General features: G+C 38.7%; 1 protein-coding gene across 1 annotated transcript; it reads left to right on the top strand.

Annotated features, from left to right (window-relative positions):
- Positions 1 to 1,145: 1,145 nt before the first annotated feature.
- Positions 1,146 to 12,597, top strand: LOC113900402 (putative coiled-coil domain-containing protein 195). The gene is made up of 3 exons (XM_027554158.1): positions 1,146 to 1,401; positions 8,178 to 8,421; positions 12,540 to 12,597. The coding sequence occupies exons 1-3, from the start codon at positions 1,146 to 1,148 to the stop codon at positions 12,595 to 12,597; spliced, it is 558 nt and encodes a 185-aa protein (XP_027409959.1).
- The last annotated feature ends 631 nt before the right edge of the window (positions 12,598 to 13,228 follow it).

Here is a 13,228-nt window from a genome sequence, read left to right as displayed (position 1 = left end):
ACTGACTAGTAAACATGTCATAAAATTTAAATACATATAATAATTCTGTATGAATGAAAAAGAAATAATACTTTCTCCAGTAACTCCCACATACAGCCTTGGATCAATCAACCTGATCATCCTATTTACAAAGATAAGCAAAAAAGCATCATGTATGTAGAAAACATAAGTACGCAAATGTGCAAGGAAAATTACCACCATGAAAAATTATCTAATCATTTTGAACCTATTGCAAAAGAGCATTTATGCTTAAGCATGAGTTGAATTTCCAAATGGATACGGAGTGCATACCTTTCATTCCCAATGATAAAACCTCTTCAGGAAATAGGTCATGAAAGCTGTTATCTATTGCATGTTCTTCTCATTCAAGATTAATGTTTGACCTATATCTTCTTACATTCCCAAAATAGCCCTCAGCAGCATTTGCCTGAGCAAACACTCTAAAACCAAATAACAGCAAAAATGATCATAAGAAAACCTACCAAGAAGTAATTATATCATCCTTGACATTATCTTAAGGGATTAAGGTATAATTATCGACATCTCATTTAAATAATCTCATGGCAATTCATATGATTTCCTATATTATTTAAGTTTTGACACCTAATCAAAAGGTGTCGAAATTAATAATTTACCCCAAAGGTACAAAACTATGATATAGCCTACAGAAAAGACAAGGAATAATTCTTATGTGCCCATTTTGATATGCTCATGACAGTTGGCGATCCTATGAAACATCCGATACCAGAAATAGCAACAGAGAAAAAACTTGAGTGGCTGCTCGGATGGTGAGTTCATGAGAGAAACAAGAAATTCTGTTCCTTGCCGGAAATTTTCAGAGTATCTTCTGTAGACCCAAAGCAATATTCCAGAACTGTGGATTGATATGAAATGAAAGATACAAAGAAAAGCTCTGTTCTGAAAAACAAAACCCAGGATGAATAAGTCATGGAGATCCTTTACCTCCCTTGATAGCCTAACTCCCCAGGTGCTGAAAGATGGCATAGAGAAGACTGACATCTATTGTTCAGGAAAGTTTAGGGGTGGGGTCAACCTGTTCCACTGAGCAGATTGTGTGTTTGGTTCGTAAGCAAATGTTGATCTGTCTCCCCAAAGGAGCAGCCAGAGCAACCTGAAAAGAAGCAATGGCCGCGAACATCCATCTCATGAGAGTTATCCAGGAAATGCGGGCAGAGATCCACAAGCTGGAGAAAGAGAATCAAGCCCTCCGGATGAAGCTGACTTTAAGTAGTCAGAGAACCCCAGGCTCAGGAGGAGAATCAGGAGACGAAAAGGAAGTCACAGACCTCGGTAACCTTGAAGAAGTGCCCGGGCAATCTCCAGCAGCCCTTCATGGTGGTGTTGCCTCTGATTCAGCCCCAGGTGTGAGAGAACACCAAGGTACTGACTGCCCATAGTTCTTTGGGGCTGTGCCCACCTTTGCAAATATCTGTTAAATAGTTGGCTTAGTGTGCCTCTAACATAAGTGAATAATTTGGTATTAACAGGGGTGTGTTTTTTCCCTGGTATTGAGTTGGCCAAAAGGTTCTTGTTACAGAAAGATGCTATGGAAAAATCCAAATGACCTTTTTGGCCAAGATAGATAAGTTTAGAATCCTTAGGCAAAAATATCTTTAACATCTTCAATTATCATATTTTAACAACAGTAAAACTATCTCCAGTTATTCCTGAGAAGTTCAAGATGACAGATTCGTGGAAATCAGTCATATTAAAAAGAATGCTTTTTTCCCTTTCTTGACTTCAAGCATTTAAATGCTACATAATAGAACACCAAATGGGTACGTGTCAAATGGAGTGCTCATTTATTAAGCCAGAACAGTAGTGCGCAACAGTTAAGTGTATGGATATCAGAGTCAGACAAATACAGTTGCCAATGATTTGACACTCATCAACCACCACTTGATTTAGAGCTAGTTAGAATAAATCTTTAACTCGCATTTTGTTCATTCAGAAGTGCTATAGTACCTATCTCAGCTGGTGATGACTGGTTGTAATAATAAACTAAGTGCTTAGTACAGCATCTAACAAACACACAGCCAAGGCAGATATTGTTCCTTATCCATGTTTTAGAAGATCTTTACTGTCCTTTATGAATGTATGTTGCACATAATTCAACTTACTATATGCAGGTTGGAGACTTCAAGACTACAAGTCAATGTCTGATACATTCTTTAAAAAATCTACTCTCTCACCTTTTATGGGAAAGAATTTTGACTGTGAAGACTATACATGAAATTAGAAATCAGGAGAGTGAAAAATATTGAGTTGGCCAAAAAAGTTCATTTTGATTTCTCTGTGATTAGAGAAATAGCCAAATGAGATTTTGGGCAACTTAATATGTTCTACATTCAAATTGTCAAACTCCCTTACATATAGCATATTCAAATAAAATTGATACATACTTGAATACTCAAAGTGCTTAATATCCTCTGTCAAAGGCTTCAGGCAAGGCTATTTAGAGGTACTGAACGGCTTAGCAATGGGACATGTCTTATCTCCAGCTGTTTTTGTTTTTTTCTGTTAAAGCAGTCTCTCTCTAGTGTGGGGCCCTATACTTCAAAGCTGGAAATAGATTCCATTCGGGGTCTTTTTCCTTGTTGTCAAGTACAGCTATGGAACTGAGTTATTCTGTCTGTTGGTTATTTAATAAAACTGAAAAAGGAACCTATAAAGAAGTTAGACCTTCTCCTAGTGGGGAAAAAAAGAGATACAGACATGTGTAATATATCCATCCTCCAGGTTTCCTCCACCTCTGAATTCCTGACATTTGGAATGAATAACTCTGTATTATAGGAGTCTGTCTTGGTCACTGGAAGATGTTTAGTAAAGTATCTGCTTCTTCCCATTTGGTCATGATCATCAAAAATGTCTTCAGACATTCCAAATACCACCTGGAGGATATTTCCCCTAGTTATTTTCCATGATGTTTCAGTTCAGTTCAGTTCAGTTCAGTCACTCAGTCGTGTCTAACTCTTTGCGATTCCATGAACTGCAGCATGCCAGGCTTCCCAGTCCATCACCAACTCCCAGAGCTTGCTCAAACTCATTTCCATTAAGTCAGTGATACCATCCAACCATCTCATCCTCTGTCATTCTCTTCTCCTCCTGCCCTCAGTATTTCCCAGCATCAGGGTCTTTTCTAATGAGTTGGTTCTTTTCATCAGACGGCCAAAGTACTGGAGCTTCAGCTTCAGCCTCAGTCCTTCAAATGAATATTCAGGACTGATTTCCTTTAGAACTGACTGGTTTGACCTCCTTGCAATCCAAGGGACTCTCAAGAGTCTTCTCCAACACCACAGTTCAAAAGCATCAATTTCATGATGTTTATCCTAATGCAAAAGTAACTTGGGTCTTACTATATGTTGTGCCATTCTAAAACAAGTCTCACTCTGTTCAAAGAACAGAGAGAACTACCCTTTAAACCTTCAGAGCCTGAATGCCATCAAGTTTAAATGAAGTTAGAATACTATTAAGCACCAAATACACAACTGATAACATACTTCTTCAGCATCTGAATGGTGGCCTCCAATAATAATATAAGCACTAAGTTTGAAACCATCTAGTGAAAAACATTTCTTGACATTTGGGGAATTCTTGCAGGCTGCACCAATAAAACAAAGAGTTTATGATTTAAATTTGTGTTTAGAATCCCAGTGTACTTACTTCAAGCGATATTTATGTGTCTTACATGTAGTGTTCTACTATGAAAGTAAATGACAGAAATAGTGGGAACACTGGCTTGAGCACGAAGACACATGTGTTGCGGTCCCAGTTTTGTAAGAGTTGGTTGGTGCCAGGTAGATAACATAAAATTCCTCGTCTTATCATTCTTTTGTAAAAATGAATGGATTGGATGCCTTCCAAGGCCTGTTCCAACTGTAAAATTCTATGAGTCTATGAATGTGACATGCTTTTATAATCACTCTCCTCATCTGTAAAATGGAGATAGTAACAGAATCTATCTCAGGCTGCTGAGACAATTAAATGAGGCAGCACAAGTAGGACTCAACGTGATTACTTTGCTCAGTTCAGTTCCGTCACTCAGTCGTGTCCGACTCTTTGCGACCCCATGGACTGCAGCACGCCAGGCTTCCCTGTCCATCACCAACTCCAGGAGCTTACTCAAACTCATGTCCATTGAGTCGGTGATGCCGTTCAACCATCTCATCCTCTGTCGTCCCCTTCTCCTCCTGCCTTCAACCTTTCCCAGCAGTAGTCTTAGTACTATTCGATAGGTCAGAAAAATATGATTTGACTTAAGTACAAAGTTTTTATTAGCAGTTTTAGTAAGATTCGGAGAAGGCAATGACAACCCACTCCAGTACTCTTGTCTGGAAAATCCCATGGACGGAGGAGCCTGGTAGGCCGCAGTCCATGGGGTCGCTAAGAGTCGGACACGACTGAGTGACTTTACTTTCCCTTTTCACTTTCATGCATTGAAGAAGGAAATGGCAACCCACTCCAGTGTTCTTGCCTGGAGAATCCCAGGGACGGGGGAGCCTGGTGGGCTGCCGTCTATGGGGTCGCACAGAGTCCGGACACGACTGAAGTGACTTAGCAGTTAGTAAGATTGCCAATAGTCAAAATTTATACTCGAAACTGATTCATAAAAATGTGATTCTAGAGAAGAACTTTAGTGATAATCTCCTTATTTTACTGTTGAGGATATAAGACCCAGAGAGATTCAGCAACTTGTCCTATCCTCTTTTGAAAACAAAATAATATAAACCTATACTCTGATAAGGGATGATGTGAAATCAGAAGTGTGTCTCACTTTAAGAAAGGAAACCAATAAGCTGGGTCTGAAAGCAAATCCCTTGGGACTAAATCCTCCTGGAAACATTCATGATAGTGTGCAAGTATTTGGTAGGTATGAAATCCAATCCATCTCACGGAGATGTTGCCATCATCCTTCCTGCCCTTGGAATTCTCACCTTGGGTCTATTAGGGAAGAGATTGTTGCTCAGTCACTCAGCCATGTCTGACTCTTTGCAACCCCGTGGACTGCAGCACACCAGGCTTCCCTGTCCTTCACTGTATCACAGAGTTTGCTCAAATTCATTTCCATTGAGTCAATGATGCTATCCTACCATCTCATCCTCTGTTGCCCCTTCTCCTCTCACCGTGAATCTTTCCCAGCATCAGGGTCTTTTCCAGTAGGTCGGCTGTTCACATCAGCTGGCGTAAGTATTGGAGCTTCAGCTTCAAAATCAGCCCTTCCAATGAATATTCAGAATTGATTTCCTTTAGGATTGATTAGTTTGATCTCTTGCTGTCCAAGGGACTCTCAAGAGTCTTCTCCAGCCTCATAGTTTGAAGGGAAGAGAAATTTGCTACAAAGATGATGCAAGAAACAACTCTTTACCAAGAAACTTCAGCATTCCTAGACCTCTGATTCTCTTCACTCTGCTCCTACCCTTTTGTCTGACAAACTGCATTTGATAGGAATCTTTGAAATGGTGCTGATGATCCCTTGATGTTATGTGGAATATTCTTTCCCTTCTATTGATAAGAAACTAAAGAATACAGATTATTTGTGACCCATGGACATAAACAAAGAACTTATTTTCTGATCAGTCATGTTGGAGTATAGGTTGCATATAAGAACAAACTTAACTTTGCAATTGTTGGTATAATTTCCTCTGTTGTATTTTCTTATCATTTGGTATAAAGAGATTGCTTTATAATCCTCTTAAATAGAAACTTTTATGTTTGTCAATAGTCATAAACTTGTCTTTCAGTTTAGTTCAGTCACTCAGTCGTGTCCAACTCTTTGCAACCCCATGAATTGCAGCACACCAGGCCTACCTGTCCATCACCAACTCCCGGAGTTCACTCAAACTCACGTCCATTGAGTCGTTGATGCCATCCAGCCATCTCATCCTCTGTTGTCCCCTTCTCCTCCTGCCCCGAATCCTTCCCAGCATCAAAGTCTTTTCCAATGAGTTAGCTCTTCACATCAGGTGGCCAAAGTACTGGAGTTTCAGCTTTAGCATCATTCCTTCCAAAGAAATCCCAGGACTGATCTCGTTTAGAATGGACTGGTTGGATCTCCTTGCAGTCCAAGGGACTCTCAAGAGTCTTCTCCAACACCACAGTTCAAAAGCATCAATTCTTCGGTGTTCAGCTTTCTTCACAGTCCAACTCTCACATCCATACATGACCACTGGAAAAACTGTAGTCTTGACTAGACGAACCTTTGTTGGCAAAGTAATGTCTCTGCTTTTGAATATGCTATCTAGGTTGGTCATAACTTTCCTTCCAAGGAGTAAGCATCTTTTAATTTCATGGCTGCAATCACCATCTGCAGTGATTTTGGAGCCCAGAAAAATAAAGTCTGACACTGTTTCCCCTGTTTCCCCATCTATTTCCCATGAAGTGATGGGACCGGATGCCATGATCTTCGTTTTCTGAATGTTGAGCTTTAAGCCAAGCTTTTCACTCTCCTTTTTCACTTTCATCAAGAGACTTTTTAGTTCTTCTTCACTTTCTGCCATAAGGGTGGTGTCATCTGCATATCTGAGGTTATTGATATTTCTCCCGGCAATCTTGATTCCAGCTTGTGCTTCTTCCAGCCCAGCGTTTCTCATGATGTACTCTGCATATAAAGACCCATCTTTAAATCATTATGAAAGTTATATATCGTGGCCAAAGGAAGTGTTCCAAGATAATTTATGAATAGTATTTGCAGTTAATTACTTCAGTTGGATTTGAACTTAAACTCCCCCACAGACTCTTGCCTAAAATCTGATCTTCTGCTCTTCCATATTATAAAAAGCAAAGGCAGCCTCCACTTCCTATAATGGCCATATAATTTGCTGTCTGTGTGCTACAGACATGGGTCACAAAATTTAAAAAAGAGAAAATTGTGCTTCTAACCCTCTGAAAACCTAAACACGATGCTGGACTTTGCTTTACTTACCTGCTAGTTAATGGCAAAGCTGTAATGAGAAAGAATAGAGTCAACGAACATTCATTAAATTCTCCAGAAAATGGTCCAGTCTATGAGGTCAGTGTCATTAGCCCCAGTGGTAATAACTAGATATCTAAGTAGAGGCTGAATGACAGGCCCCATGTCAGTTAGCTGAGTGTTAGATGTGAGATGCAGACAAACCGAGATGCCCTAAAATAAAGCTCTTTTAATCAAGAGGCTTTCATTCTAAGGACTGGAGATATGATTTACCTCAAAGAAAGAGTTTATTAGGAGACTCTTATGGATAGAAATTGAGTTGGAAACCCTCAGAAACTAAAGACATAAAGCTCCTAAGAGAAAGATAAAGAAAACTCCTTTTTCCCACACAGGCATCTTTACTTTTTTTTTGGCTGCAACTCAAGGCATGTGGGATCTTAGTTCCCTGACCAGGATCAAACTCGCACCTGCTGCAGAGAAAGTGTGGCGTCTTAGCCACTGAATCACCTGGGAAGTCCCTAGATGTTTTTACTTCTTTCTACTTGTTTGCCTTGCTCTCATCTCTCATTCGACAGAGAGAGATGACTGCTCAACTAAAGCAAACACACACATTTCAGGCCAGTTGGCAGCAACCGGTTCAATTATTTGTGGTCATTCAGGTGATGAGGGGCTGTGGATGAGCACGTTCTTTTAGAATGAGGATCGAGAAGACATCCAGAACTGCATCTCTACAAGTTCATGTTCTTCCCTTTCTAAAATCATACTTTACTGTTTCATTCTGTGCAAGTTTTTGTTAATATTCTGTGTTCTCAGGAAGGTCTTCCCTGACTACACTATTTAAGTAGCCTCCAGACCTTGCCCTCATCTAACTCTAGCACATTGCTCTCAGCAGTCTTATTCATCCTCCTAGACTCTATTGCTAGCTGAATTTTATCATATATCTGTCTATCATCTGTCAGCCACACAAGAAGGTAAGCTCTATGCAAGCAAGAATTTTGTGTTTTCACTTGCACACATCCATCTCTTTAAGAAGTGCCTGGCTCAGGGTTGGAACTCAATTATTTGCAAAATAAATCAATGAATTAATACCTTTTATGCAAAAAATTAATTTTTGCATATATTTTTAATGCAAAAAATAACAGTTTTGTTTAGTTAGTTTCAATAAAGTACTAGTCATACAGTCTTCCATTTGTGGAAGTCATTAAAAATAGAATTTTTAAACTTGAATTTTGTGTCTCCTTTACAGGCAATGTCATGATTGTTAGACGCTATTCCATTTCCTCACCGATTCATTCATCAACTACAAGTGACCCTTGGAAGACTAGGAGAAGACATCCAAACTGTGGAATTCTAGAAGTTCAAGGGACGGTCAAATCACTGGCTTCTTCAGTTAAGAAGCAAAACAATGAGGAAAAGATGTTTACCTCGGATTCTTTTACTACCAATGGTTGCAGCAAAGGAGTCTTTCCTGAGCATAATTTTGGTTACAGGTAATGTACAATCCCTCTGGGGGAAGGCATGGTAACCCACTCCAGCATTCTTGCCTAGAGAATCCCCATGGACAGAGGAGCCTGGAGGGCTCCAGGTCATGGGGTCGCAAAGAGGAGACACTTCTGAGTGACTAAGCAAAGCACAGCACAGTGTACAATCCACCTCGAGACAGTTTATAGTTGCATAGTGTGATGGCTACTGAGACGTTCTCCTGGATAAGCAAGGTCTTATACAGTGGAGGAACTAAAAACAAGGAGGCTATTTCCATCACATTTATGTGTTTTGAGAACCAAAAGAAACAAACTTATCTGAGATCAAATGGTACTCTCTAATAGATGCCTGTAAAAACTGGAAAGTGATCAGTCTTCACTTACTCATCAAGCATGAATGATGGTACTCTAGGCTGGGTGCTGGGAATCCAAGATTCAGCAAAAGCAAAATGTTATTTTAAAGTTCAGCACTTTCCTTTGGTGACAAAGACACACAAGCAAACTGACCACTACAATAAAGTGTGTCTCAGGACACCAGCACCCAGCCTACCTCCCAATATCCATGTAGGCTCTACCTCTATCAAGAGTCTACACACACTGTAGATAATCAACAAAGACCTACTGTTTAGCAGAGGGAACTCTGCTCAGTATTCTGTAATAACCTAGATGGGAATAGACTCTGAAAAAGAAGAAAAAAGATACGGTTATTTAAAAAACAAAGAGTCTATACACATTTGTTTCTTTTGAGGAGAAGGAGAAAAATCAAGAAAAAGGGACCTGGTTTCATGATTAACTTATCATGAGGAAGAGAAAATGGAACGAATATGGTTGTTTAGAGAATTAGTGAGTCATCTAATTCAGCAGCAGCAGGAAATCAAATCAAAGTGGTAGTGAAAATTAATAGGCCATCAGGAATTCTCATAAATATGGAAAAGAGCACTGGTCTTCCCACAGGATGTAGGATACAAAGGTTGAGCCAGTCTTATTTGAATTTTACAAAGCAGGATGAACACCGTGTTTCACTTGTAGAAAGTTCTATTACAGGAGGAGAGAGGAACCTGGTCAGGAAGGATAGGCAAAGACAAATGTACAGCGTATCCCACTAGACCAAAAAAGAGAAGATAGAAGAAATCATGACTGTGGAGAAAGCTAGAAGCAGGGAAGTCAGTGAGGCTGGAGAGGTTGGCAGTATCCTTCGCAGAAGGCATCCCATGGGATGCTGGGAGTATGTGCTTTATCCAGTAATTACTGGAAAGCTGATAAAAAATGTCTTCATGAAAATTTTCAAAATGCACAAATATTCATAAACTAATATTACAAATACCAGTGTATCCATCTGCAAGAGTTTTGTCATAGTTTATCAGATATTTTTATATATAAGACCAAAAGTGTTACTAAGAAAGAAAAGGGACATCTCTTCCCCTGTCCTCCTAAGGGGCAAGCATTACCAGGAATTTTGTTTCTATCCTTTAGGTCTATTTTTTTTTGCTTTCATTACACACATTCATTCATTCGACAAATACATCTTAAATGTGTACTATGTGCTGGGCAGGATTCTAGGCACCGAGGATACAGCAGGAAACAAAATTGTCAGAAATCTCTGCCAATGTGGAGTTTTTCCTCTATAACATGATGATCAATCAACATGAAAATACATGCAGCGTATAGTTAGGCGGTGAAACAAGTAAGCCAATCAAAGGAAAAATGAAGGGCTTGAGAAGCAAGCATTGTTGAAATGTTAATTGAAATGAATTGTTGTAGCCAGAAAATATGACAGTATTTGAATAAAGAAGGGAGAAAGAGTTCTGGGAATACGGGCAAGGGTTTGGAGTGAGTGGGTGAGGGGACTTGCCAGACATTGAGAACAGCAAACGCCAGAGGACTGGGTGGGCTCAAAAACGACTGGTGTTTAAGGAAGGGTAAGGAGGCTGGCTTTGAGTGCAGTGGAGGGAGCAAGCAAGACAGAGAGCAATGAAAAAGAGAGCTAAGGATGGCCATCCACTCTTTTCAATGTTCTGGATCCATTGCAAGTGAACTGGGATGTATAACATACTCTTTTCGTTCGTATATGTATTAATATATAATATATATGAAACTCTGTTTTGAAAGGACTATAGGAAAATAATACAGAAAACAAGAGGACCAGTTTAAAGCTAAAAAAGTAATTTAGGCAAGAAATGATTATTTATTGGCCAACAGCAATAACTGAATGTGGTTTCTAATCTTGTTTTGAAGATGGAGCCAACAAGATTCGTTAACAGAGCAGATGTAGGATATGGAAACAATAAGTGTATACCCAACCATTGTGTTCCAATGGCCATGTGTTTTCAAAGAGGGAAGAGGGAAGAAAGGCAGAGATGTACCCTTTGTCTGAGTAAAATTATGTATATGTAATAGACAGTCATATGAAAACACTAAATGTTCCTTGTTTTCAAAATTGCAAATTTAAAAATATAAATACAGTATACAAAGTAAAAAGTGTAAAAAGGAATATCTTCCATAATCCCACTACCTGAAAAACCACCATTGAGGTTTTTTTTATTGATTTTCTTTATTTATTTGGCTGTACCAGGTCTTAGTTGCAGTGTCCCTGAGCAGGGATCAAACCCAGAACCCCTGCATTGGGAACTCAGAGTCTTAGCCACTGGACCACCAGGGAGGTTCCCATCATTGAGATTTTAATGGCTATCTCTCCATGCTAGGATCTATATAGTTTGTAATTGTACAGGGTCTGTATTATAATGGTTTAGTTTTTGCACTGAAATCACTGCAGGTCCACAGACCTACAACACTACACTGAGAAATATAGTAATATTAATTTTTCCATTTCAGTTTATTTTATTTTCTATGAGAGTTTGGGAACCTCGCCAATGTTTATAATGCGTTACTTTTCTGAAGCAAAATGTTTTCCAACTTCCAAGCTGCCAATGAATAAACTATTAGAACACAATCCATTTCTAATTTGGAATCTACTTCAATTTGAAAGATTGAGCCAATTGTAGGATTGTGTTAAAGCAAGAACGTCAGTAACGGCTGAAAATCAACAGCTGGGCTGGCATGAAACCCAGTAGATACAGAGAATGGTTTCACAGGAATTAAGCACTTTCTTTCGTAGTCTTTTTTTTATTTTGTCTTTTACTTTCTCAGGAATTAACTAGTAAAGTAACAACTCATTACACTATTCCTCTAATTTGGGGAGTAAATCCATTTCCTTTCTAATAGCATTCAAAGAATCTTACAAAGATTTATCAAGAACCAACCAATATGTTTGAACTAGCTTTCAAATCAATGAGATATCGTATCTAATTTTCTCATGAACTTTTCAACTGTTATACCAAGAAAGTATTTCAGAAGAAAGCCAGTGTCAATATTTCTAAGAACCCATGCTCTCCAGAAACTAGAGATTGGATTTTAATTTTTTCCCTCATTTTGACATAAAAACCCAATTTTTTCCTCCTGCATTCAAGAAAAAAATAATAACCTTAGGCTGTTGGAAAGATTAGGGGAAAGGGTCCATATAGACAATTGAACTTAGAAAGGACAAAACAGACATTAAAATAAATATATTGTCTTCTTTTTCTAAGCAAAGTCGTTAAGAAGACAGCCTCTGGAATCAGATGACTAAAATTCCAACTCCATCATTTGCAAAGAGAATGCTCTTGGAAAAGTTATTAGTCTGTCCTGTGCCATAGTTTATTTTTTTGTAAAAAGAGAATCATAATAGCAGTGACCTCATAGTTTTTGTGAAGAATAAATGGGAGAGTCTAGTGAATGCTTGCTAAGTGGCAGAGCTGTTATTATTTTATTGATCCCAACATATGGAACAACTGGCCTTCCTCCCAAGGGAGGGAGCAGATGTGTGTTCCCCACAATACAGCCACTAAATGCCATTCTGTGAAATTATGGCCTTATCTAATTAAAGAGAGAAAGATCAAAACTAGAGAAAAGACAATCATTCTGAGCACTATTCTTTAGACTTGTTCCTGGGAGCACTTTATCCTGGTTTATGTCAAAATCGTACATAACACTGTTCAAGGAGAAAGGAGCAGTGGGCAAAATGAAAAGATTTAATCGCTCAGATAACACTAGGTCATTGCTGGCACAGCTCTCTCTCCTTTATTGTTCAGGTGTGATGGATATTCATCAAAATCCAAAATGGTGCGTTGCTCTGGATTTAGAAAATAATTGTCCCAAATTTCTGCTTCATTTCAACTGAAAAGCTTTGATATGCAGGACCCTTTGTTGAGAGAACATATTAATCTTTAACTTTAAACGTCAAGCTAAGAATCCTCAGACGTAGTCCTTTCCTCAAAAGTTTTAAGTTTTAGTTTTATCAGCACTATCCACTGGTTTAATCAAAAGGCCAGTTACAATACATTTTCTTGCATTCCAAATTGTTTTCTTGAGCAACTAAACAAAAAAATAGTATGGTATATGTAAGTTGAATGTTTAACTCTTTAGGCATTATTTGGTACTTGGAAAAATAGTACATGTTTTGTAGAAATAGTAAATGCTTTGTGTAAAGCCTCACTAAATTTTTATTTCTCTCTCCTTTATTCTGCTTTCTTTAGGGACAAGAGAAAGACAGTGGGTTTCCTGTTACCCATGAACACATCTTCACACTCCAAAGATTCAAGTTCTTTGAAATACTCACCAAACCAGCTAAGTACTATTATAGAATAGGATACTCAAGGTGGTGAAATTTAAGACACAGTTGATTTCCAACATGTGGGAACACTGAGATGTGGTTGGGTCAGTTTTCCCCCCCACAAAGAGCTCTGAGAAGATGCTCACTAAGGGCTTTCAATAGCTAAGT

This window comes from Bos indicus x Bos taurus, chromosome 2 (assembly GCF_003369695.1).
Source record: "Bos indicus x Bos taurus breed Angus x Brahman F1 hybrid chromosome 2, Bos_hybrid_MaternalHap_v2.0, whole genome shotgun sequence".
Taxonomy (NCBI): Eukaryota; Metazoa; Chordata; class Mammalia; order Artiodactyla; family Bovidae; genus Bos; species Bos indicus x Bos taurus.
The sequence above is the reverse complement of the archived record's forward strand: the minus strand, read 5'-3'. Positions and strand labels throughout refer to the sequence as shown.